The sequence below is a fragment of the Sciurus carolinensis genome, chromosome 4 (assembly GCF_902686445.1).
Source record: "Sciurus carolinensis chromosome 4, mSciCar1.2, whole genome shotgun sequence".
NCBI classification, from domain to species: Eukaryota; Metazoa; Chordata; class Mammalia; order Rodentia; family Sciuridae; genus Sciurus; species Sciurus carolinensis.
The window spans coordinates 20692726-20716605 of record NC_062216.1 but is presented as its reverse complement, the minus strand read 5'-3'; the positions used below and the strand labels follow the sequence as shown (position 1 = coordinate 20716605).

Here is a 23880-nt window from a genome sequence, read left to right as displayed (position 1 = left end):
AAAACTGAGGATCTGCACAATAGGTTAGTTCTACACTCTCATAATAGTAGGATATTAAAATGTAATAATGGTGTGAACTTTTTTACAACTTAAATAAGAAGGGCATTACCACTTAAAACATATTTCTATGAGAAAGCTGATAAACTAGTATGAAGACAGTGTTTTTCTACATAATTTCCTCCCAGAGTGATGAATATAATACCTGTTAATCTTTAAAAGGTTATGAAAAATGAAAAAAAAACACACAAATGAATTACTGGAGGCAAAAATGTTTTTTTAAATACAGAAATAGAGAAACTAAAAATAGTGTACATTATAATTAACTTCCCTCTTTAATTCATTCTGTCAACAAATACTTATTAAGTACTTCTGTGTGCCAGGTGTTAGAGATAAATAAGTGAACAAGACAGTCTGCAGTCTGTCAATTCTGTCTATTATTTCTCAGTTCTGTCTTCTCTCCTGTTTCCACCATCCTATGTCAGACCCTACTGCTCACCAGCATGACTTCAACATTCTCCTCTCTGACCCTCACCTTGGCTCCTCTGCTTACCATCACCAAGAAAGCCAGTCTGCAAAGCTGGTCCCCTAAAATAATCATGGCTCCCAGAACCCACATCTTCAGGTAGTAACCTCCCACACAAAATGCAAGATGCCCTGTGCAACCAACAGAGAGTGGCAGAAGCAGAACTGTATGATTTCTGAAGGTCACCAGAAGCCTTGTGGCTTTTTACCTGGTGTCTTGCAATGTTCGTTTGGGTAAGTCAGATGTCATATGAGAAGTCTGATTACTTGAAACCACCTTGCTATGAGAAACCAAATCAAGATAGAGAGAAGGAAGGGAAGTTACAAATAAGGACATAGAGAAAAACAGAAAACAGTCTCAGCCCAGGAGTCAGAGTCAATGAAGGAGCCACCTTGGACATTCCAGAACCATAAGATGCCCTGTGCAGAACGGAAGCCACAGATCTCTGGCTCAGATGTAACCATGCCAGATATCTTCAACCATTTGGGCCACCTTAACTGAAGCCTCAGGAATTCTGACCATAAAATTTTGGACATGATAAAATGGTTATTGCTTGTGCTACTACATTCTGGGGTATCTTATTAGGAAGCAGCAAAAAAACAGAACAGCCCTCATGTTATTTCTCTAATGCACATATTATCATGGTATCTTCTTGCTTGAAACCTGTGAAAGGCTCATCATCACTATAATGAAGTTAATTTTCTTTAACACACTGAGAAGTTATTTTATGATGTCATCTTCCCATTTCATCTCTTACCACTGTCCCAAACCCATTCTAAACTCCAATCATACTTAAACAAATTGGATGCAATTATTCTTTCATATTTCTTCATGTTTGCATATTCTGTTCCCCATCCCTGGGATACTCTTCCCATTCTCACCCCTTCTTATTCTTCTGGCAAACTCAAACTCATTTTTAAAGACAAATCATACATTTGGACCAAACATACCATCCATCCCCATGCCATCCCCTCCAAAAATTAAATGTTCCTCTGATGCCTTTTATGCATTTAATAATCATTTATTTACTCCACTGGTTGTCCCACTAGTCAAAAGTAAAGAAGTCCATTCTATTAATCTTAACATATTTAGGGCCTGAAGACAATGCCTGGTATGTAGCAAGCCCTCAGTACACACCTATTAAATGTAAACAGCAATGTCATCCTTCTCTGATTTCTTATTTTTCTTTTTCTTCATATTTCTTATTTTTAATTTCTTTTTAATTTTGAGACAATGTCTCACTAAGTTACGCAGGTCAGCCTCAAACTCATGATCCTCATGCCTTAGCCTCCAGAGTAGCTGTGATTATAGGGGTTCACACTGTACCAGGCTTCTCTTATGTATTTCTAAAATGCTAAGATTATGCATCTCACATACAATTTTCCATATTTTCTCATATGATGAATATTAGAGTCATGTGTCTTTTCATCCCCAGGTACGAATGTCTTGAGAAATAGGATAGTTATATATGACTTTATATGCAAACCACACAAAAGAGAAACTCCATTTCCTCTAAGCAAACTGTTTTGTGCCCTAATATTCATGTGCTACAAAGACCACCCCCAAAAAAGTAAAATAAAACAACAACAAAAATCCCAGCCAACTAAGAGAAGTTTCTCTAGGCTATATGAAAGATACAGAAGGGTGATAAAGGCAACCCAGAATGTGGAGACAGAAGGCCAAGTCCAGAAGCAGCAGCTGCACAGCAGGAGGAAAGGAAAGAAGGAAGGAAGAAGGGAGGGAGAAAAAGTAGAGGGGAGGTAGGAGAGAAGAAGGACAGGCACACAGTAGAGGAGGTGAAGCATAAGTCACAGGAACCAATCTAAAGAAGATTAAAATCAAGGATGTTCAGATTGTAACTAGCAAAACTTTGCCTCCCTGAGAAACTGTTCAACGCACAAGATGGTGGAGTTAATTTAGTGAGAAATACTGGTATTTAGATCATAATTCTTATAGGAATCTAACTGCAGAAAGACACCTATTTCCCAAAGGGTACTTGTTTCAGTGTGTAAGCTCTTGCTGGGGGTCATGTATAAAATTCTAATGTCTAACGATTTGGGAAACCTTCCAAGAAGTGAATATACAGAGATTATTAGCATGTCAACCAGTTGAGTTTCTTAATCTCTAGATCAAATATGACTGGCTGTCACTACAAACAGGATCACAAACTTATGAAACAAATTAAAAGGAAGGAAACATAATCCATCAAAATTTGTTAAAAACTGAGAAAAGAAAAAAATACGTACCTTCTCTTCTGAAGAAATGGTAAGTTTGTCACTTGAGATTAAGCTGCACACTTGTTCAATGCCCAGGTTGAGAAATTCTTCACTAAGTACGACATCTGCAAAATGTTGCTCTGTTTGGAAATTAAAATAAAAATTAATGCATTTACACCAATATCCCATTATCACAGTTTCTTGACTTAGGCTAAACTACAAATGAGATAAACAACTGCATTTCCTCCAGGCAAGAACTACCTTCAGCAAACTCAGAGATCTTGGGAGAAGTTTCTAGGGGGATGTGTTCATGATACAGCAAAGTAACAGCACATGTGGAAGGCTGCCGTAATGGGCAGGCACTTAGCTCTATCGGTTCTCTTCTATAAAGTACACTTTAGAGTTAAACATCTATTCCTTACATGGTGATGACCCAATCAGTATTTAAATTTGTAAAACCTTTTGATATCAGAGTTGTATCTGATAGAAAATAAGGTTTTAAGGCCTACCACGTGTGAGACACTGGATTTGATCCTCAGAATCACATAAAAATAAATAAATAAAATAAAGGTACTGTGTCCATCAACAATTTAAAAAAAATAGTCCTTATTAGTATTGTTATCCCTAAGTTCTAAAGTAAAAACTTGCTTTAAAAACCCAGTTTATCTTCTAGATCTTCACAATTAAGTACATTCTAATAGTACTTTTAAAAATATTTTTCAAGGATGAAATAAAAGATTCACTTCAAATATGAAATAAACACAAACACCATAAAATACCATAAGAAGGACTAGGTGGCTTCCCCTTTAGAACATTTGAAAAAAAATCTGTGTTTTAAAAAACCTCATGAGTAACTATTCACTTTTATATAAAGTTTCATCACAAGATGACTTTAAATATAATAAGCAGCTCTGGAGTCATTACAAAATGATTGGATTTACAAAAATCCAAGAGACACAAATTTTTTTGAAATTCGAAGTCTTGGTTATGCAAGGTATCACACTAAAATAAATATGAAAAATCACAAAAAACAACAAATAAATCAATAGAACAGAATAGACAGTCCAGAAATAGCACCACATAAACTGATCTTTGACAAGCAAAAGTAATTCAACACAGAAAGGGTATTCCTTTTAATAATATCCCAACAACTACTCATCCACATGCAAAACAATGAATAAAGACAATGATAAAGATCTTATATTTTTCACAAAAATACCCTTGAAATTGTCCATAAACCTGAACATAAAAACACAAACTTTAAAACTCCTATAAGTTAACAGAATAGAAAACCTAACAGACCTTGGATCTGTCTGGTGATGACTTTTTTAGATACAACACTGAAAGCATGATTCATGAAAAAAAATTTAATAAGCTGAACTTCATTAAAATTATAAACTTCTGTTCCCTAAAAGATACTAAAGAAATAAAAAGATAAGCCACAGCCTGGGAGGAAAATCTCTGCGAAACACATATCTGGGTCAAATGGTGGTTCCATTCCAAGTTTTCTGAGGAATCTCCATACTGCTCTCCAGAGTGGTTGCACCAATTTTCAGTCCCACCAGCAATGTATGAATGTACCTTTTCCCCCACATCCTCACCAACATTTATTGTTATTTGTATTCTTGATAACCACCATTCTGACTGGGGTGAGATGAAATCTTAGTTTTGATTTGCATTTTTCTAACTGCTAAAGATGTTGCACATTTTTCCATGTATTTGTTGATCAATTGTATTTCTTCTTCTGTGAAGTGTCTGTTCAGTTCCTTAGCCTATCGATTGTGTTATTTGCTTTTTTGGTGTTAAGGTTTTTAAGTTCTTTATATATATCCTCGTGATTAATGCTGTATCTGAGGTGTATGTGGTCTACATATTTTCTTCCATTCTGTAGGCTCTCTTCATGTTACTGAATATTTCCCTTGCTGAGAAGAAGCTTTTTAGTTTGAATCCATCCCATTTACTGATTCTTGATTTTACTTCTTGCACTTTAGGAGTCTTGTTAAGGAAGTCAGATTCTAGGCCAACATGGTGAAGATTTGGGCCTAGTTTTTCTTCTATTAGGCAGAGTCTCTGTTTTAGTACCTAAGTCTTTGATCCACTTTGAGTTGATTTTGGTGCAGGGTGAGAGACAGAGGTCTAATTTTATTTTGTTACATACAGATTTCCAGTTTTCCCAGCACCATTTGTTGAATAGGCTATCTTTTCTCCAGTGAATGTTTTTGGCACCTTTGTCTAGAATGAGATAACTGTATTTATGTGGGTTTGTCCCTGTGTCTTCTATTCTGTACCACTGGTCTACTTGTCTGTTTTGGTGCCAATACCATGCCATTTTTGTTACTATGGCTCTGTAGTACAGTTTAAGGTACATTTAAGGTACCCAGCTATTCTACTTCATGGTTTATACCCAAAGGACTTAAAATCAGCATATTACAATGACATAGCCACATCAATGTTTATAGCAGCTCAACTCACAATAGTTAAACTATGGAACCAACCTCGCTGCACTTCAACAGATGAAGGGGTAAAAAAAAAAAAAATGTGGTACACACATACACACACACACACACACACACACACACACACACATGATGGAATATTACTCAGACTTAAAGAAGAAATTATGGCGTTTGCTGGTAATTGGATGGAGCTGGAGAATATCATGCTAAACAAAGTAAGTCAAACTCAAACAACCCAAAGGTCTAATGTTTGCTCTGATATGCGAATGCTAATTCACAATAAGGGAGGCAGCTAGGGAAGAACAGAGTTACTTTAGATAGAGGGGAGTGAAGAGAAGGGAGGGGGTATGGAGTAGAAAGGATAGTAGAATGAATCAGAGGTTAATATCCCAGGTACATATATAACTACAACCAGTGGAAATCTACATCATGTACAACCAGAAGAATGAGAAATTATACTCCACCTATGTATGATATATAGAAGTGCATTCTACTGTCAAGTATAACTAATTAGAACAAATTTTAAAAATGAGTAAGAGACTAGAAAGATCAAGCACATTGATTGGGTGATGAGGAACCAACTGGAATCTCAAAGACCTGTAAGTAGATGTAAAGTTATTCAGGAAAGTTACACTCCGTTTCATATAATATCCATTAAATTCTCCCAACAAAAACAAAACAAAACAATGGTGCCCAGAAAACAACTCTAATCACATAATTTATTATTTAACTGTTGTGCTTCTATTTCATAAAAGACTGCATTGTGCTTTTTTTGCACCTATATCATACTTTATTGTCCCTGAAGTTGTAACTTGAGTGTATCTTTATTTTCATTTTAGGGCATATGGTTTGCAGTTTTGCAACAACTGAAACAAGTTGGAGTTATAGTAATTTGAGGACAGGTTAGTCTTTGAAGTCTATATTTTTAAGGGGCTTGAATTAGAAACAAACAAACATTTGATTTACTTATTTACTTTGGTTAAAAGGACCATTATGCTGGGGATGGTGGCACATGCCTGTAATCCCAGCAGCTCGGAAGGCTGAGGCAGGATGATCAGGAGTTCAAAATCAGCCTCAGGAAAAAATGAGGTACCAAACAACTCAGTGAGATCCTATCTCCAAATAAAATACAAAACAGGGCTGGGATGTGGCTCAATGGCCATGTGCCTCTGAGTTCAATCCCCAGTATCCCCCAAACAAAAAGGACCATTACATTTGCTTGTAAATCAGTCATAACTTGAGAAAAGATAGTTTTTTTAGAGCCTCATAAAATGTCTAATTGCTACCAACATATTTTCCATTTTGACTCAGTAATAAATTAGTATTCAGTAAATGAAAGATAAAAAATCCCACATATCTGATAAAGGACTGTTATTCAAAATATATTAAGAACAAGTGTTCTTGTTCAAAGAAAATGAACAACCTAATTTTAAAATGGGCAACAGATCTGAATAGACATTTCATCAAAGAAGATACAAAGATGGCAAATAAGTATATTAAAAGATGTTCAGCATTTTATGTTCTCATAGGGTTACACATTAAAACTTTGATAAGATTTATATATTTACTGAACTACTAAAGTTCAAAACAGACAACAGCAACTATTGATAAAGATGTGGAGCAACAGAAATTCTCCTTCATTGCTGGTAAAAAGAATTTGGCAGATTCTTCCCAAAAATAAACATACTATATACATTACTATATAATCCAGCAATTTCAACCCTTGTCATTTACTGGAATAAGCTGAAAATCCACAGTCAAACAAAAACCTGTACATCAATGTTTAAAGCATCTATGAAAGTTAAGTATACAAAATAGGGTCAGTGACATCATAGTCAACTAAAATGGACTCAACAGAAACATACATATACCTGTTTCAAAACTGTCTTGCAAGCCCAAGCCTCTAAGGGCCTAACTCCAATATTACAAGTCTTACCTAGCAGTTACGGTCACTTGCCAGTCAGGACACTGCTAGCACCAAGGAACTCTCTTTTTAAAAAACAATTTATATAACATTCTCTTTCCCCCAAAAATTCCAACATTTTCCTTTTTTTTTTTTTTTAATTTTGCAGACATACTAGAGGCTACCCTGATCTATATGTATGTCCTGAATTGCAACTGTATTCTTTGCATATCCCCAAACAGACCCTTGGCTTGGACATCCATCTTTCTCTAAAAATATTATTTCTTGTTGACACAGTTTTATTTATAACTGCCAAAGCTTTGAAGCAACCAAGATGTTCTTCAATAGATGAGGATAAATAAACTGTGGTAAAACCATACAATAGAATATTATTCATCTGTAAAAAGAAATAAGTTATCAGGCCATGAAAAAATATGGAGAAATCTTCTAAACACATATTGCTAAGTGAAAGAAGTCAATCTGAAAAGGCTACAAAACTGTACAATTCCAACAATAAGACATTATGAAAAAGGCAAAAGTACAGATGATAGAAAGATCAGTGGTTGCCAGCCTATGTCAAAGGAAGGAAGAGAGATTAATAGGGGATGTTTTAGGGCAGTGAAAACTATTCTCTAATGAATGCATGTCATTAAACATTTATCAAAACCTACAGTATATACTGCACAAAGAGTAAGTAAGCCCTATTATAAACTCAGAATGTAGTTAATAACAATACATCAATCCTGGCTCATCAATGTACTACAAATGTACTACATTATGCAAGATGTTAGTAACAGGGATAACTGGTGGAGTGGGGAGACTGAGAGAGAATATGAAAACAGTACTTTCCTCTCAAATTTTCCATAAATCTAAAACTGCTCTAAAAATATAGTATACTTGTTAAAAAAGAAGGCACTAAAAGAGAACAACATTGTGATAAATTTGTGATTAAACCTGAACATGATCAAAAGTCAAACTGCAAAAAAGTCAATAATAAAAACAGGAATAAATGTAAACATCTACTTTTAAGAGATCTAATCTTTATAGTATAATAGTAATTCAACAACTAGTACAAAAGAATTTTAACAGGGTTACAGATTTTAAAAAGTCATCACAATTAATTGCACAGGTTCTTCTACATCTAAAAACATCCTATTTCCTGACCTTACCAGAAGTTCATGCATAAAATCATTTCAAAAGTGTTTTGGTACGCTAACAAAAACAAAAGAGAAAACTCTTCAATAGTTGAATCTGTTTACTGAAGAGTGAATTTAAGAAAAGCATATAGCAAGATCCTTTAGACTAAAAGTTCTAAAATACTGAGAAATAAACCCATTTTAAGGTCATTTAAAATAGCATATAATTTTTAAATATATATAATAATTTGGTTACTCAGAAAATACACAGAACATACTGAATAAAAGAAATGCTAACATAAATCTCTTTCGTCCTACTAACAATATTTCACCTCCAAATATATGTCTATAATGGTTTTGGACTAAGTTTCTTCTATAAATTATAAATCTGAAGCAAAGTAAGGGATTGTTGGCCTCCTTATAATTTTCATGTGGGAAGAAATTCTCCAGGAATGATGAACAGAAGAGAAAACACAACTTCTCTGTACTGTGACTATATATGTTACCTTAGTCTCTGCTTCAAGGATCAGAAAAAAATGGACTTGTTAAAAAACAAACTTGAGGAGTGATACTGGTCAACTGATATTGTTATATTGTGTGCATACATGAATAAGTAACAACAAATCCCTTCATTACATACAACTATAATGCAACAATTTGAAAATATGAAAAGAATAAAAGAAAAATAAAATTGAATTAACAGAGTAATATATATGAATTATATACAAATTTACATAAATTGTTTTAACCTAACATGATAAAAACAAACTTGGGAGATTTTTTTCTGTAATTATTTAATAGTACTTAGTAGCATGATGGCAGCCTTACTATGAACCAATTAATTAGAGATTGTTACCCTAATCTGTCATTCACAAATGTCTTTCCCAAAGCCCATGGTTCAGAAAAGTTAGATATAGTTTTCAAAGTGGGTAATTTGTTTAAATATTAGCAAGGGCATACATTTAAAAGTTAGGACATGAGTATACCCTATCCAAAATCAACTGTGGGATCTAAATTCATTGTGTATTCTTTACTAGTATATAAAAGGAGGTCAAGAGGGCACAGTCAATAGTCAACTATACTGCATTGATGAAACTGTAACACAACTGCTACTCAAACAAATGAACACTGTCCTTCACAAACTAGACAAATTAATGGAAAAATGAAGAAACAAGAAATGTTCAAGTTCAAAGTAACTTTGTAGACATACACATATTTTTAAATTGTTTATTATAAATGTTATTATTATTAATTTATGTGTTATTTCTACTCCTGCCAACTTTCTATGGAAACAATCTCTCCTCCTTAGAAAAATCTTTCTGTATTGATATCTGATGTTTACACTCCCATATTAAATTTTCTTGGAAAGAGTGTGGTAAATATGTGATGCATCCCTAAATATGGAGGACATTATTTGGCAATATCTGGTGGAAATCAGTTTACTTTAGTACTGTAGGGCCTTCTTTTCCTCTATTTAGATTAACTACGTATTTCTTCAAATGTTCTGCTGCATTAACTGGTAGGCAATTTAACAGGATTGTTGCCTTTAACATACTTCCCCAGCATCCAGGACCCAGGACCCAGCAACCTAGGCAAACAGGAAGCCCCAGATGATTAGCTGAGTCACTTTGAGTCATATGTTTAGAAATGCACTGTTGATATTTTAAACTCTGGCTATTCAAGTTTGCCCTCTGAATAATCTAATTGGAGTATTTATTAATCTTTCCCACTAAAACAAGGTTCTACACACCTATAACAATTCACACAATTTATATGGCATGAGTCTGTTCACAAGCCAGCAAACCTCTGAACATTCTAGGATGGCCGTCACTGGCCCAGGCCTCTTTGTCTTCACCATGGCGGTATGCTCAGATAGCGCCAAGCACATGTCTGCTGCCTAAGTTGCAGTTTTCCTGTTTCTTCCTTCTTAGTGATCCATGATTGCTCTGCATGACCCTATCAATCCTAAAACTTACCATTCACTTAGCATCAAACTGAAAACATTAAAAATCATATCCAAACTAATTACAGTATTTTCAAAAGCATGTATCATCGTTCCTTTCTTTTTTATAACCCTTATATCATAACAAAATTAAAAAATTTCATGAAAAAAAAAGTTTGTTGATTTAAGCTTCCGACAAGCACTACTGACAACTGGAAATAAAAAAGTGAACTGAAGCCAGGCACAGGAGTGCATGCCCGTAATCCAGCGGCTCGGGAGGCTGAGGCAGGAGGATCACAAGATCAAAGCCAGCCTTAGCAAAAATGAGGTGCTAAGAAATTCAGTGAGACCTTGTCTCTAAATGAAATACAAAATAGGGCTGGGGATGTGGCTCAGTGGTCGAGTGCCCCTCAAGTTCAACCCCAAGTAACAAAAAAAAAGGGGGGGGGAATTCATTATTACTCAGCTAATGAACCATTTCTAATGAGTGACATATCTGAATAATATACTAATTAAAGCATATCTAAATAATATACTAACAACCTCTCTTTGAATGAGACCTGGATGTACTTTACCACCTCCACAATGGTGATTCTCAAACTTAATGTTGAACGTGACCTTTCCATTTTTGCCATCAAAGTATCCCGCTTTTTGAGTCTGGGTTAGAATGAAACTACTGTGAGAAAACCAGACAGGTGTTCTACAAAATGAATAAAACTCACTATCAAGAAGAATCATCATACAGTTGAGTACAATCACACACCCACACAGAGACACGCACAGTTACATGAATCTGTCTGCCATGTCTTAGGCAATTTATGTTTAGGCTTCTCTGAGGAGAAGAATGGAAAGTGCTTGTTGTGAAAGCACCTATATCTAATTCTTTGCAACTAATGAAATGATCTTATCATTTTGGTGGGTAAAAGATTACCTCTATTTGCTGAAAAAAAAAGCAGCTGATGTCAAAAATTTAGGGGCAAAAGATGCTGTACAAAATTGTTATGGCAAAATAAAAATCAAAATACATCTCTAAAGGGAATCTCTTGGTCATCTCAGACCTGTGGGTGAGATAAGACCACAGATTTAGTCCATTTATGTGAGACACATACATAAGGCACATCACTTCCCAAATACGTACACAAAAAAGCACAGCTGCCTACCAAAAATAAGGCCTTGGGTATAGTTTCCAAAAAATTTTAAATTTACATATTTAAATTTTTAGGTTCAAAAAGCAACGGAAAACATGTTCAGATAGAAACTGGGTCACAGGAACTCTGTGGGAAGAAGGCAAGAAGGTAGTGCTGCCCATGTGTTATTTTATGTTCTTGATCCATCATCATCCATCATGACATTAAATGCTCTTATATTATGATTACTACTAATAAAAATGATATGACTGAACATTTCTTGCCTACTCTCAAGCCACAAAAATAAGGCAAGAGATTTTTAAAACTGAAAAACAAAAAACCCTACCATGAAACACTGTGCTACTTCAAACTGCTGGTAAGAGAATAAATTAGCACAAGTTCTACAGAAAGCATTTTTGAAATCCTACAAATTATACTTGGCCACTTATAAAATGACACTTATGTCATTATGTTATTCTCTCCTACACTGTTTTTTGGGTCCCCCCCCCAGTTTTGCAGTGCTTAGAATCAAACCCAGAGTTTTGTATATGCTAGGAGCACTGTCTTTTATAATTACATAAGAGAGCTAATCAGCAGGAACCGGTTAAAAATATAATAATATATCCATACAATAGAAAGTTCTGCATCTATTTAAAAAAATAAGGAAGTCATGTTACAAAAGCTTTATAAAACATTGCCAACTAAGTAAACACAAAGCATAGACCAGTAAATATAACATGTTAGCAATTCGTTATATAAGAAAGAAGAGAAATAATACACTGTACATTGAGAAGATATAAAAGCAACTAATAAAAACATACATAACAAAGCATTTACCTAAAATATGAGGCCAAAGAGCAGGTCATCTCAGGAGTAGTCTGTCTCTTCTACTCATAGCTATAGTTACTTCCTATATTTATAATCTCGCTTCATTCAACTCCTCTCTATTTTCTTTACCCTACTTCTCACCTAGTTACCTACCTCAACTATTGCTTCTAATCCTTTCACCCAATATTAGCAGATCATCCTGCTTGTAACATGCAACTTCACTGTGACATTAATTTATCTTCAGTAGTTTACTGATGGCTGCTGAATAAAATTCAACTTCATTATGCTGGCATTTAAAAACCAGTTTCTTGGGCTGGGGTTGTGGCTCAATGGTAGTGTTTGCCTAGCATGTGTGTGAGGCACTGGATTTGATTCTCAGCACCACATATAAATAAGTGAATAAAATAAATATCTATCAACATCTAAAAAAAAATCAGTTTTTTTCCCTAACAAATACTTTAACAGCAATATAGCATAAAGACTATGCCATCAATACACAATAGACATTAAATACACACACTGCACAGGTGCAACATACATATGCATTCTTCCAGAGAGAGAGTTAAACTCTAAAGCAGTAAGACTGACCAGTGAGTCTAAGTCAAATAGTCAAGTATTGTCTAGAAGAAACTGACTCAGGGAATACAGATTTATGAAGAAATAGGAGAGAATGAGAAGGAAGAAATACAGTCAGCACAAACTCTAAAGCAGTTTAACTTTCCTGTTTGCTTATCTACAACAAATAAATTAAGATTATTAATAAATAAAGGACAATCCCTAGGATTTGTCACACCAGGTCAATAGAGCTCATCAGGTCAGGGCTCTCATCCCAAGTTAAGTACAGTGAAATCTACAATATATGTTAAAAAAAAATCCTCCTTGTTCCATTTGTATCCTGTAATAATGTGTAAAGTACCACTTGTATTTGATTTCTAAAGACCAAAGACCTTTTTCTTCACAACTGAACACCATGAGGGGTCTCTGTAATTCCTCTACACTCCACCTAAGGCAGAATCCCCAAAAAAGTCATGGCAAGTGCATGACTATCGATAGTATCTCAATCCATAAACTTCTTATTCTTGATAGACAAAAGTGTTTTTGTAAAAATATACCTGATCTTCATTTTCCTAATTAATAAATTAAAGTGTTAGGTTAGATAGCTGCTAAGGTTCTGACAAGTACTGACACTCTATGTTCTTGGATTCTCAACATTGTTAATATCTAAGGGAAAATAATTCATAAGTATCTCCACCAATTTCATTAATGCAGACAGTTCTGGAGAAACCAAAAAATAGCTCATTACAGTAGAAACACTGACCAAAAAAAGCAGAGCAAAGATTGTATTTAGTTTACTAGGGCATAAATAAGGACCACAATAAGTACAATATAAAAATGATGAATTTTTTAAAGACATGTCATTTAAGTTAGCATGAATTTAGTTAAGAAGCACTGTACATCAAGTGCTTTCACAGTTATCCAAAGGAAAAACCTTCTGCATCAGAAAATTAACATTGTAATAGACAAGACAATCAGCATGAATTCTTTAGTATGCATATCACATAGTCAAGGCTTGTAATATTATTAAAATCACTCAATCAGCACAAGTTTCTTTCAATAGGGCAGCATTCAAATCATGGGCTTATTCTAACAGATGTTTACCCTAAGCAGTGATTGCTAGCCTGAACTATAGAGAGATAAACAAATAATTTAAAAAAAAATCTGCACAAGAAAATGTTCTAAGAATTGCTTACATAGAGAGTAAGTCATAATCCAAACATAGTGAATTTGGGTGTGGGTTTATTATAATTGGAATATAAACTTCTTATAAACAAAGGCTAAAGCCTGTTATTGAGCCTGTTATCTATCACACACAGCAGTTTGGACAATAAAGAGAGTAGCTTTGAAATGACTGACCACTGGGTCCAAGTCATATAATCAAGTATTGTCTGGAAGAAACTTACTCAGGGAGTACAGATTTATGAAGAAATACAAGAGAACAAGAAGGAAGAAATATAGTCAGCACAAAGGTTGAAACCATGGAGTTCCAAATATGACAGTTCAATATGCTCTGGAATTATGGTCTGAGATAACAAGTGAATTTATGGAAGAAAGATGATGGCCACAAGGAAATATGAACAGGGGCCTCAAGGGAGCCAAGAGTAGATTTTGAAGCTGCTGGCAGCAGGAGAAACAAAGTATAGAGTGAAAAGATAATCTGGATGTTAAGGACAAAGTATGCCTAGAAGTCAAGAAAGAACATGGGCTAGAGAGAATGCTGCAAACCATAACTGTCCATGCAGAAAAAAAGACATGACAGCAAGAGAACATCAGTCTGGAAGTAGTAACCTTCTACTCATGTTCCAGGGAGTCCAGGCTGTGGCTTCAAAGACATTCCCCTCCAATATGAAGTTGAGGTGAGAGGAGGAAAACTTCATTTAAGAGGAAGAGAAAGGGAATGCACATGAAAATAACCAGGCAGCTAAAACAGCTGGATCTTTTGACAGGTCCAGTGGAAACGTGAGAAGTGGCGTGGGTGCAGTATAAGGTATTACCTTGGGGGCCAGGGAAGTATTAACAGAACAGGGTGAAGAGCAAGAAGCAAACAGGAAACAAACGGAAAGTGTCTGGAGAAGAGCGCTTCTCCCCAGGTAGTCCTGTTGCTGAGAAATGCAGTGCTCACCAACCCAGAATTCTAGCTAGAGCACTAGCCCAAAATGATAATGTGAATTTTCCTAAACGTATTAAAACTGGAATTACGGAGTTTCTCTGACTTTCAGTATGGAAGTGATGAGGTACAGGATGACTAAGAAATTACAACTATTTTTCCCTTAAATAAGCTTGAAATTCTTGAAATTCAACGTCTGGCAATTCTTGGTGATCAACAAGAAAGTCTAAATAAAATTCATATTGTAATTTATAATTAAAATCTAGTTTCCAAAAAAAAGAGTCTTTTGCTGGAACTATTAAAATACATCTAAACTGTAAGTTCAATTTTCATCTCCTTTATAGTTCTGGGTTACCCAAAATGCCAAAAGCAAAGCTTTTCATGATTTGAGAAATCATTAAAATATGGACACCACCAGGAAAACTTCTCTGTGAGAAAAAAGAATTCACAAACAAGCAGTCTCCTAATAAGTCAGTACAACACTTGGAGTTTACTAAAATTTTCATTTAAAAAAAAAATCTTAGTATGAAATTAACTGTTGAAGAGCCTAACAAAGGCTGACTTTAGTTCAGCACACCATGCCTCAAGGGCAGGTCACTGGACCTGGCTGGTCTAATCACTTCTGATATCACTGGATTGAAGCGGTTTACCGCTTGCCTTAGAGAAGCACAGTGGCCAGTGAGACAGGCTGTGAGTGGCAGCCCCTCAGTGTGGACTCCACACCCTCCCCACTGGCTTTCCAACCTACTTACCTTCTCTGAAGAGCTCTGATATTGTGAACACTGGAAAGCTTATTTCTAATCTCCATGCGAAAGAAAGGAGGCAAATCTTAGTCCAGCCTCTCTGGTGGGTTTTTAAGGAGTAGGCATACTCTAGGCTCTAGACCATACTGAGCAGGATCATCTTGGATCAGAAAGCAACCCAAAGGTATGAAGGCTTTCTTTCCCTACCTATCCTTTCTCTCCCTCAGATCCTCTCTCCCCTCCCTTCTTCTATGTATTTATGTATGTATGCAACTACTGATACTTCAATTGCTATTTTCTTTCTTTCCTTTTCTACTTTCTTACTCAGATAAGCTTATGGCAGGCTCTGCTCAGCTCTCAGTTTATGATAAAGAAAAGAAAAATATGTTGACTTTTTCTATTGCCATTGCCCCCCTTCACTTTGTCAGATCTTTTCACATGGTATATGATTTGAGTTGGAAGTAATTTAGGAGTTTGGGTAGATTTTCTGGATACATAAAATACTTGAAGATAAACTAAAAACCAACTCTTCGGCAGAAAAAGAGAGCTATGGACAACTTCCTAGGTGGGGTCCTTACCTCCCCATCTCCTATTACTTGAAAAACATATACCTTAACTACTAAGAACTGTTTTTTAGCATTATTCTGGATTATTTTAGAACGTTTGTTGCCACAGGTATCGATACATCAAAGATATAGAAAAGGCTTCATTATATGTAGTTAGATTTCATAATTATATTTGTACTAATAAAAATATAGTGGTGAAAGTATATAGATGAAATGTGACAATTGCTTCAAAATAATGTAAGAGGATGCAAAAAGTTTGTCCAGCTATATATAGACTAGTGATTTGTGTACTTTTCTATATGTATCTTAGATTTCATCAAAAAGTAACAGAAGGGGAAGTAAAAAGGGTTATAACTAAAACAAGATTACCCATAAGTTAACAACTCTTGAAGCTGGATTATGAGTACTATTTTATTTTTGTACATTTGTAAATTTTCATATTAAAAGATGTTTTAAAATTGTACTTATAACCCTAAGAAACTCAAGCAAATAAAAAATTCAGACTCGTGGCATAAAAGCAGCGCGTCCTTTAAAAGTAGATTGTGATTTAAAATATAGTGCACTAAAAATGAGGAATCAATGATTCTGTGTAATTTTGCTAAAAGTGGCAACTATTTTTCAAAAAAGAATTTTTGTAGAAGGATTCTACAAACTAAGATACAGAGATGTTCTAACTCTGGGAGAAATTTCTTCTTATTCTGTAGTAAAATACAATAAATGTAAGATTTTAAATCAGAGAAGGAAATAATCAAACCTAACTTCTAATAACACAGCAAATAAGTTGGTTCTAATATAAGCAAAACTAAGAGTACTAGTACATCCTAAGAATTGCATTTAGGTATCTTTTGCATGAATCCTACTTTATTCATTCTCTCCCCAGAGACCTCTCCCCCATTAAGAGTCAATTATATTTACCAAGAACTACAGGGTCAATTAGCATTCTGAAAAAGATATAAATAGCAATTGCTGCATGCAGAGAAAAATTACCCCAAACGTATAAGCCTCCTGGGATTTCCCATAAGTCACTTATAACAGGTGTATTATGTCCAGCAGTTTATGGAGACTGGATTTAGAAGGAATATTTTCTACTTAGCTGAAGAACATAATAGGTTGCATTAGAATGTACCAATGAATTAAAATACCTGTTTTTTCTTAAAATGCCTTATCTCATGCAAAAGGTTTACACCTTATATTATAATGCAGGCATTCCTCAACTTACAGAAATGTTGCTTCATGGAACTCAGATTACATTTTCCCACTGTAAACAATTTTACAGAGTAGTGAGGCCATCTTTAAGAAATCTGTAAAGCGAAAATTCATTGAACCTATTGTGCTTTACTGAAATACTGGGGGTGTTCCCTGCCTTCACCTAACCACTCACAATCATTACTTGGTTAATATAACAGGGATTCTAGGAATGTCTCTCCATTGCTCTGTGCATGTGAAAACACACACACCCTCTTACCCACATCTATAAACCAAAGTTCCTTTTCTCATTAGAGTAAGCACACTAAAGGAAGCAGGGCTTGGAAAAAAGGATTTTGCATCTGAAGGCTGGGAGAAGTAGTATGCTAGAGCTTATTAAGAGGCAATGAGGGCTGAGGCTGTGGCCCAGTGGTGGAGCCCTCGCCCAGCATGTAAGAGGTACCGAGTTTGATTCTTAGTACTGCATGAAAATAAATAAATAAAAATAAAGGTCCATTGAAAACTAAAAAAAAAAAAAAAAAATTTAAAAAGAGGCAATGAACATTATAAACTTCTGTAGGTATGGTTTCTACTGAATCCTGAAGATGTCAGACAAAAGTCTTGCAAGCAAATGGTATATTACAACTTCTACCAGTTGTCTTCTAGAAAGATGGTTGGTTTTTTTTGGTTTTGGATTTGGTTTGGGTTTTTTTGTACCAGGTACTGAACCCAGGGGTACTTAGCCACTGAGTGACATCCCCAGGACCCCCATCTTTTTAATATTTTATTTAGAGACAGGGTGTCACTAAGTTGCTTAAAGTCTCACTAAGCTCCTTAAGATAGCTTTGAACTTTCCATCCTCCTGCCTCTGCCTTCCGAGCTGCTGGAATTACAAGTGAGCACCACCATGCCCAGATGTAAAGAAGGTTTTTATAAAAAGCTTAATAACTATTTTCTCTCTTACCCTGCAGGGAGACACTCTGTTTGCTTAATAAACTCCCTTATGTGGGGAAAAAAAAAAGTTTAATAACTTCCTAATAATCACTTCTACTTATGTATTTTTAAGTGTTTATAAACTCAAAGAAAAATAAAGCATAGGTTATATCCAAAGATCTAACATCATTCTCTCCTCCCCAACTATAGCGATGGGGGTCAGAGGGGCCGCATGTAGCTGAAGTGGTGGCTCCCTGACAGGATCCACAGGCATCCCTCTGCCAGGTCAGAGGCCAGAAGGTCTTGGCAACTGCTATCTCAGGAGAGGGCTGCCTACACTTGGGATCTACTTTTCCACTCTACCCCAAACACATCCGATTTCACTGCCTTGACATTTTTAAGCCACAAAATTGTTTTTAAGGATGCAAGAAAAAGACATAAAAAAAATCACAAAGACAAAATAACTTAATTTCACATGAATACATTTTCTCATATGCCTATTTTTTTGACAATTTGAAAGAAAAATACATAGGGATCGATACTTACATAAAACTAACTATTCTATTATTTAGTCCCAGTACCAATTTATAGTCACTTTAAAGTTGAGAATTTTATGTTTCCATTATACAGTGCTACACTACCATTTTAAGATTTTAAATGTATTTTTTTCTAAAACTCATATTCAGAAACATGACATGGCTTTACAGAGACCACTGCAGAAGCACATCAGAACTCAAGAGTTCCACATTCCTCTTGGTCTCAAACTCAGCTGAGGTCCACTCCACTTGCCTGCATAGGTGTTGGCTTTGTTCAAGAGATCTGTGCATGCGTGCATATCAGCAAAAGCCCGGATTCCTAAGCAGTTAACAGGGTGAAGCTGGGATTCCAAGAATTCACAGCATGTCTTCTTCACATCCTGTAACTGTAATAGACCAGCTGCTGGGAGAAGGACCTGCAACACACAAGGGACAAGTGCTTAGGACACTGCTATTTACTGCTTCTCCAAAGGGCACAAGAGGTCCAGTCATTCACACCCAAATATTCCATAAAAACAAATGTAACAATTATTTGCAAATTATGGTGATGACTCATCATTTTCTGTGATTTCCAAGGAATCTTTCAAAGTTCTCCCCCACAGCTGCAAGAATATATCAGACCATATTGAATTCATGATTTGTTTAATAAACTTAAACAAAATGTTCCTTTGAATTTTTTTAAAAAACACCCATTATGAGGATGCTAGGGGGTGCTATCGTTCAATAAAAATGGTTTTGTTTGCTTACTAAACAATCCTGAGCTTCAGAGTTTTATGAGGAAAGGGTGAGCCCAGAATAATACAGTACACAACAAAGCCACATTTTTCAGAAGGCCTGCTATTCCACTGTCTGAATAATACAACAAACTGCTTTTCTTAGGAGGTAGAACAACTTTTTATTTTAACCATTTTTAATAGTGCATTTTAATTATACAGAAAATGTGTTTCACTGAGGCATATCCATAACATGTATACAGCATACTGTGATCATAATGATCAAGGATAGAGCAATTTTAAATTCAACAAGAGTCTCTAGCTACAAGCAATTTCTCTAGAATGTAATATATGTACTAAAATATAAAGCATAAAAGGTAATTGCCTAATAACCTTTAAATTTATATTTGTATTCCAATAACTCCAAGCAATTTTATATTAATTATCTGTTGTTCTGTAGGATTTAAGCACTATCCTCACCAAAAATATTACAACTAACATTACAACTCCTTTTCAAATAGGTCAATAATGGAGCCATTTTTTCATATAAGTGAATGAGGAGAGCACTATTTTAAGGACCAGATTTGAAAATGAAATTGAGGAAAAATCATTTAAAAAGTTATTGAATGTCAGATACAGTGGCTCAGCATTTTTGCAAGGTTTTAAGCAACTTAGCAAGATCCTGTCTCAAATATAAAAATGGACTAGGAATGTAGATCAGTGGTTAAGCAACCTCTGGGTTCAATCCCCAGTACAAAAAAGGAAAGTTACTGCATATCTACTGTTCTTTTATAAAGGCCACTCCCCCCAAAATCAACTACTGAACAATGATCAATTTTAGAAAAGATTATATTAGCATAAAAAAAAACCTTCTAAGTTCCTTAAGGAATTACTTTAATATATACCACACTGTAGTCCAAAGAAAATAATTAGAGAAAACAATAGCTGATGAATACCTTTTACGATTTTCCTAAATTTATATAATGAGACATAAATTTGGAAAAATGATAGTACTCGTGTCTTTCTGTATCACACATTACCTGTATTTTCTTAAATGAAGCACATGGGCACTCACTCTGGGATCTAGAGGTCCTGAGTGTGTGTGCCAAACATAACCAAAGAGTAATGAATAGAACTAAAGACCAAGAGGGTGATATTTTCTATTTTAGTCCAACTCTATCAACTACTAATAGTTTTCTCTGAAAAGAGGAAAATGATACCTAGAGACTGCCTTTTCCTTCAAAGAAAAATAAAATATAAATAACATGGTTATAGTCAAACCTTTTGCACAATATGGAGTGTGGTTCATTATGTTATGAGAATGAATCTCCACGGAAGGTTTTAATTTGTTGATAATTTTCAAATTGGAGGTTTTTCTATGCTGGCATAATGGTACTCTAAAGCAACATAAAGCACATTACAAGATGCTTAACAGCACAGCCATTTAATTCAGCAAATACATATAGTTTAGAAAGTGGTCTTCAGCTGAAATTTACACAAATGGTAAAGATCACTCATCTAATCTACATTTTCCCAAGGACAAAATAGTGCAGTTCGGTAGTATTCAAATTGTTTGGTAATGCAGAAACACAGGGAGGAAAAAGTGGTTGAGCAGAAACAGGCCTGCTTACACATTGCTGGTGGGAGTATATCTTGGGTCAACTTCCATGAAGAACAATTTGTTTACTTCAATCAAATTACAAATTAACATAACCTTTGATTCAGCAATTTAACCCAGAGATACATTAATGTGCAAAATTTCCTATATACAAGACATTTTCATTACAGCATTACTGTGGGTAACACAGAAGTTAGGGAAAAGCCTGAATCATAAAGAGACTGGTTAAATAATTACAATCATCCATTCAATGGAATACTTGGGGAGTTACTCAAAAGAAGAAATTATGCAAATGGGATAGTTCATAAGGTATATTCTTTTTTTTTTTTTTTTTGGAACCAGAGATTTAACTCAAGGCGTTTACCCACTGAGTCACACCCTCCCTTTTTATTTATAGACAGGGTCTCACTAAGTTGCTTAGAGCCTTGCTAACTTGCTGAGGCTAGTCTCCAACTTGCAATCCTCCTGTCTCAGGGTCCCAAGTCTCTAGGATCATGATACAATATGTTCTTAAGTAAAACAGTATGTTCTTAAGATACAATATGTTCTTAATAAGTGATTAGTACATATTATGCTACACATGGTACATATTCACACTTACATATACACCATCTAAAGCAGCTAGAACAGGTTTTTAAATTTTTATCTCCTTTACTGATTTTAACTTTTTCACTATAAAGTCCAGATCTACCTTATCAGGAGATCAAACTCATAAAATTATAGAATTTCAGCTCCAGAAGGGACTGATATAACTCCAATATAAAAGTTATTTCAACAGTGGGCCAGGCAACTAGAAACATAATTTTTATTGATGGCAGTAATGAATCAAATGGTTCCATGCTTGGCAAACATACATTAAACATAAACTTAGTCAAATGTATAAAAAGTGCTTATTCATATTTTTCTTTTGTCAATTCTTTCAAAATGAGTCTGTTTTATGATGTAATTTTACTAGTACTAAACTGTTTCGCTTATATAATTGGTTACATACAATTTCAAAAACAATCACTAATTGGCCCAACTTGCCAAACATGACATTTCATGACCAACAATCAGTCATAATGAAAACAGAAAAGCAGTTAAGGCCTTGCCAATGACCTAGTTTATTTTGTGTATTCGTTGAGCAGCAGTTAAAACAAAACAAAATAAAGGATGCTCAGACTTCAGATGAAACATATTCCATGATCAAAATCACTTGGACAGCTGGCAATCTGCAAGCTAGACCTTGGAATTAAATCAAGTCTCCTAATTTATCTGTTTAACCCCCACGTGGGGCTAAACAGTTTGTACAAGTCAAATAGTTGGCCATTGAAACCTAGGGATACAATCAGATTGGCCAACTCTTTGGTCTGCTATAATAACTTCCACCCCATATTTAGGTGCAGAAGGAAGGCACTTATGTAAATTTCTAAATATCTCAGATTCTTTTCATCATAGTAATAAAGACAAACAACTACTTCGATAATGCATTCTTAGTTGCTTCCATTTACTGAGCAATTACTGTAAAAAGCATGGAGCTAAACACTCGTAGGGAGGCTTGGAAAAGTTAGTCAACTTGCCTAAGGTCATATACTTTGAATGGGACAGGTCAAGCCTGCTACGTGAGCATTTATTCACCAAGACAGATATAACTACTTCAGAAGGCACACAGACCTCTTATGTTCATGGTTGGGAATATAACAGGAATTATATTTTAAAAGTTACCTTTCATTTATTTCAATAATACAAACATTCTTTCATAAGTAAATTTATTTAAATAAAAATGAGGCCAAAGTAGAGAAAAACATTAAATATTTAATAGTATTCATGGTACAGAATATAGCAAAATTCTAGAGGATACACGTAAGTGACTGAAATTTGGAAAACACTGATTTAGGAGATGAGATTTAACATTTAAATCTTTCATATCTGGTATCATGCTGATCCCTATGATTCATATATAAGTGAAAAATAAAAACATGCTTTAACCTGGTGTATTCTAACCCCATGACTTATTTTCTACCAAAGTGGGTAAATTATACTATTAATAACAAAGTGGAAAACACCTAGCAAAGAGGTGATTTCTGAATTTCCTCCGGGTCACAAAAGTATCTTGGGCATTGTCACTTCAAGATTCAACAAATAAATTTACATCTTAAAAACTTATTTTTTTGGGCTAGGGTTGTAGCTCAGTGGTACAGTGCTTGCCTACCATGTGTGAGGCACCGGGTTCGATTCTTAGTACTACATATGAATAAATTTAAAAAAATAAAGGTCCATTGACAACTAGAAATAACTATATGTACATATATGTATTTTATTTTTCTGAGTTCTCTAGGGTAAAGGAGCAGCTGAACAGTGATACTTCTTACATGAAGTAGAATTATAATTACAGTAAATGCACAATAGAAAATTTCCATTTATTTATGCTTCACTAATATAAACTGGAGATTAACAAACATAACCCTAAAGCACTCTAAGACAAGGAAGTATATTCTAAAACATGTAATAAAAAACATTATAATTTTCTATATATTTGAATGTTAATGATAGTCTGAGAATCTCAGAGTTGATTAAATCCTCCAGCACATTTATAGAGGGAAAGCCACATTCCCAAAGCCCAAACACCTCTCTTCGGAGCTCCAGGAGGAACATAAAGTAGGTGACTCTCCGAGATTCTCCACTCAGACCCTGGTGTTCTCACCATAGGCTCAGCCCCCTTTCAAGTGGCTACTAATAGCTTTGCTTCATTCATTCGCTTCGCACCTCTAACACAACTGGAACGAACTGATCTTGTGTATTTGTTCCCAT

The 23880-nt window shown here is 34.9% G+C and overlaps 1 protein-coding gene across 3 annotated transcripts in view; it reads right to left on the bottom strand.

Annotated features, from left to right (window-relative positions):
• Positions 1-23880, bottom strand: part of Klhl2 (kelch like family member 2) — a 96549-nt gene that overhangs the window by 18828 nt on the left and 53841 nt on the right. For all 3 annotated transcript variants that reach the window (XM_047548441.1, XM_047548442.1, XM_047548443.1), the window contains 2 exons: positions 19013-19175; positions 2770-2879 (listed from right to left, as the gene is read on the bottom strand). In XM_047548441.1, coding sequence (XP_047404397.1) covers positions 2770-2879; positions 19013-19175 — 273 coding nt within the window. The remainder of the gene's footprint in view (positions 1-2769; positions 2880-19012; positions 19176-23880) is intronic.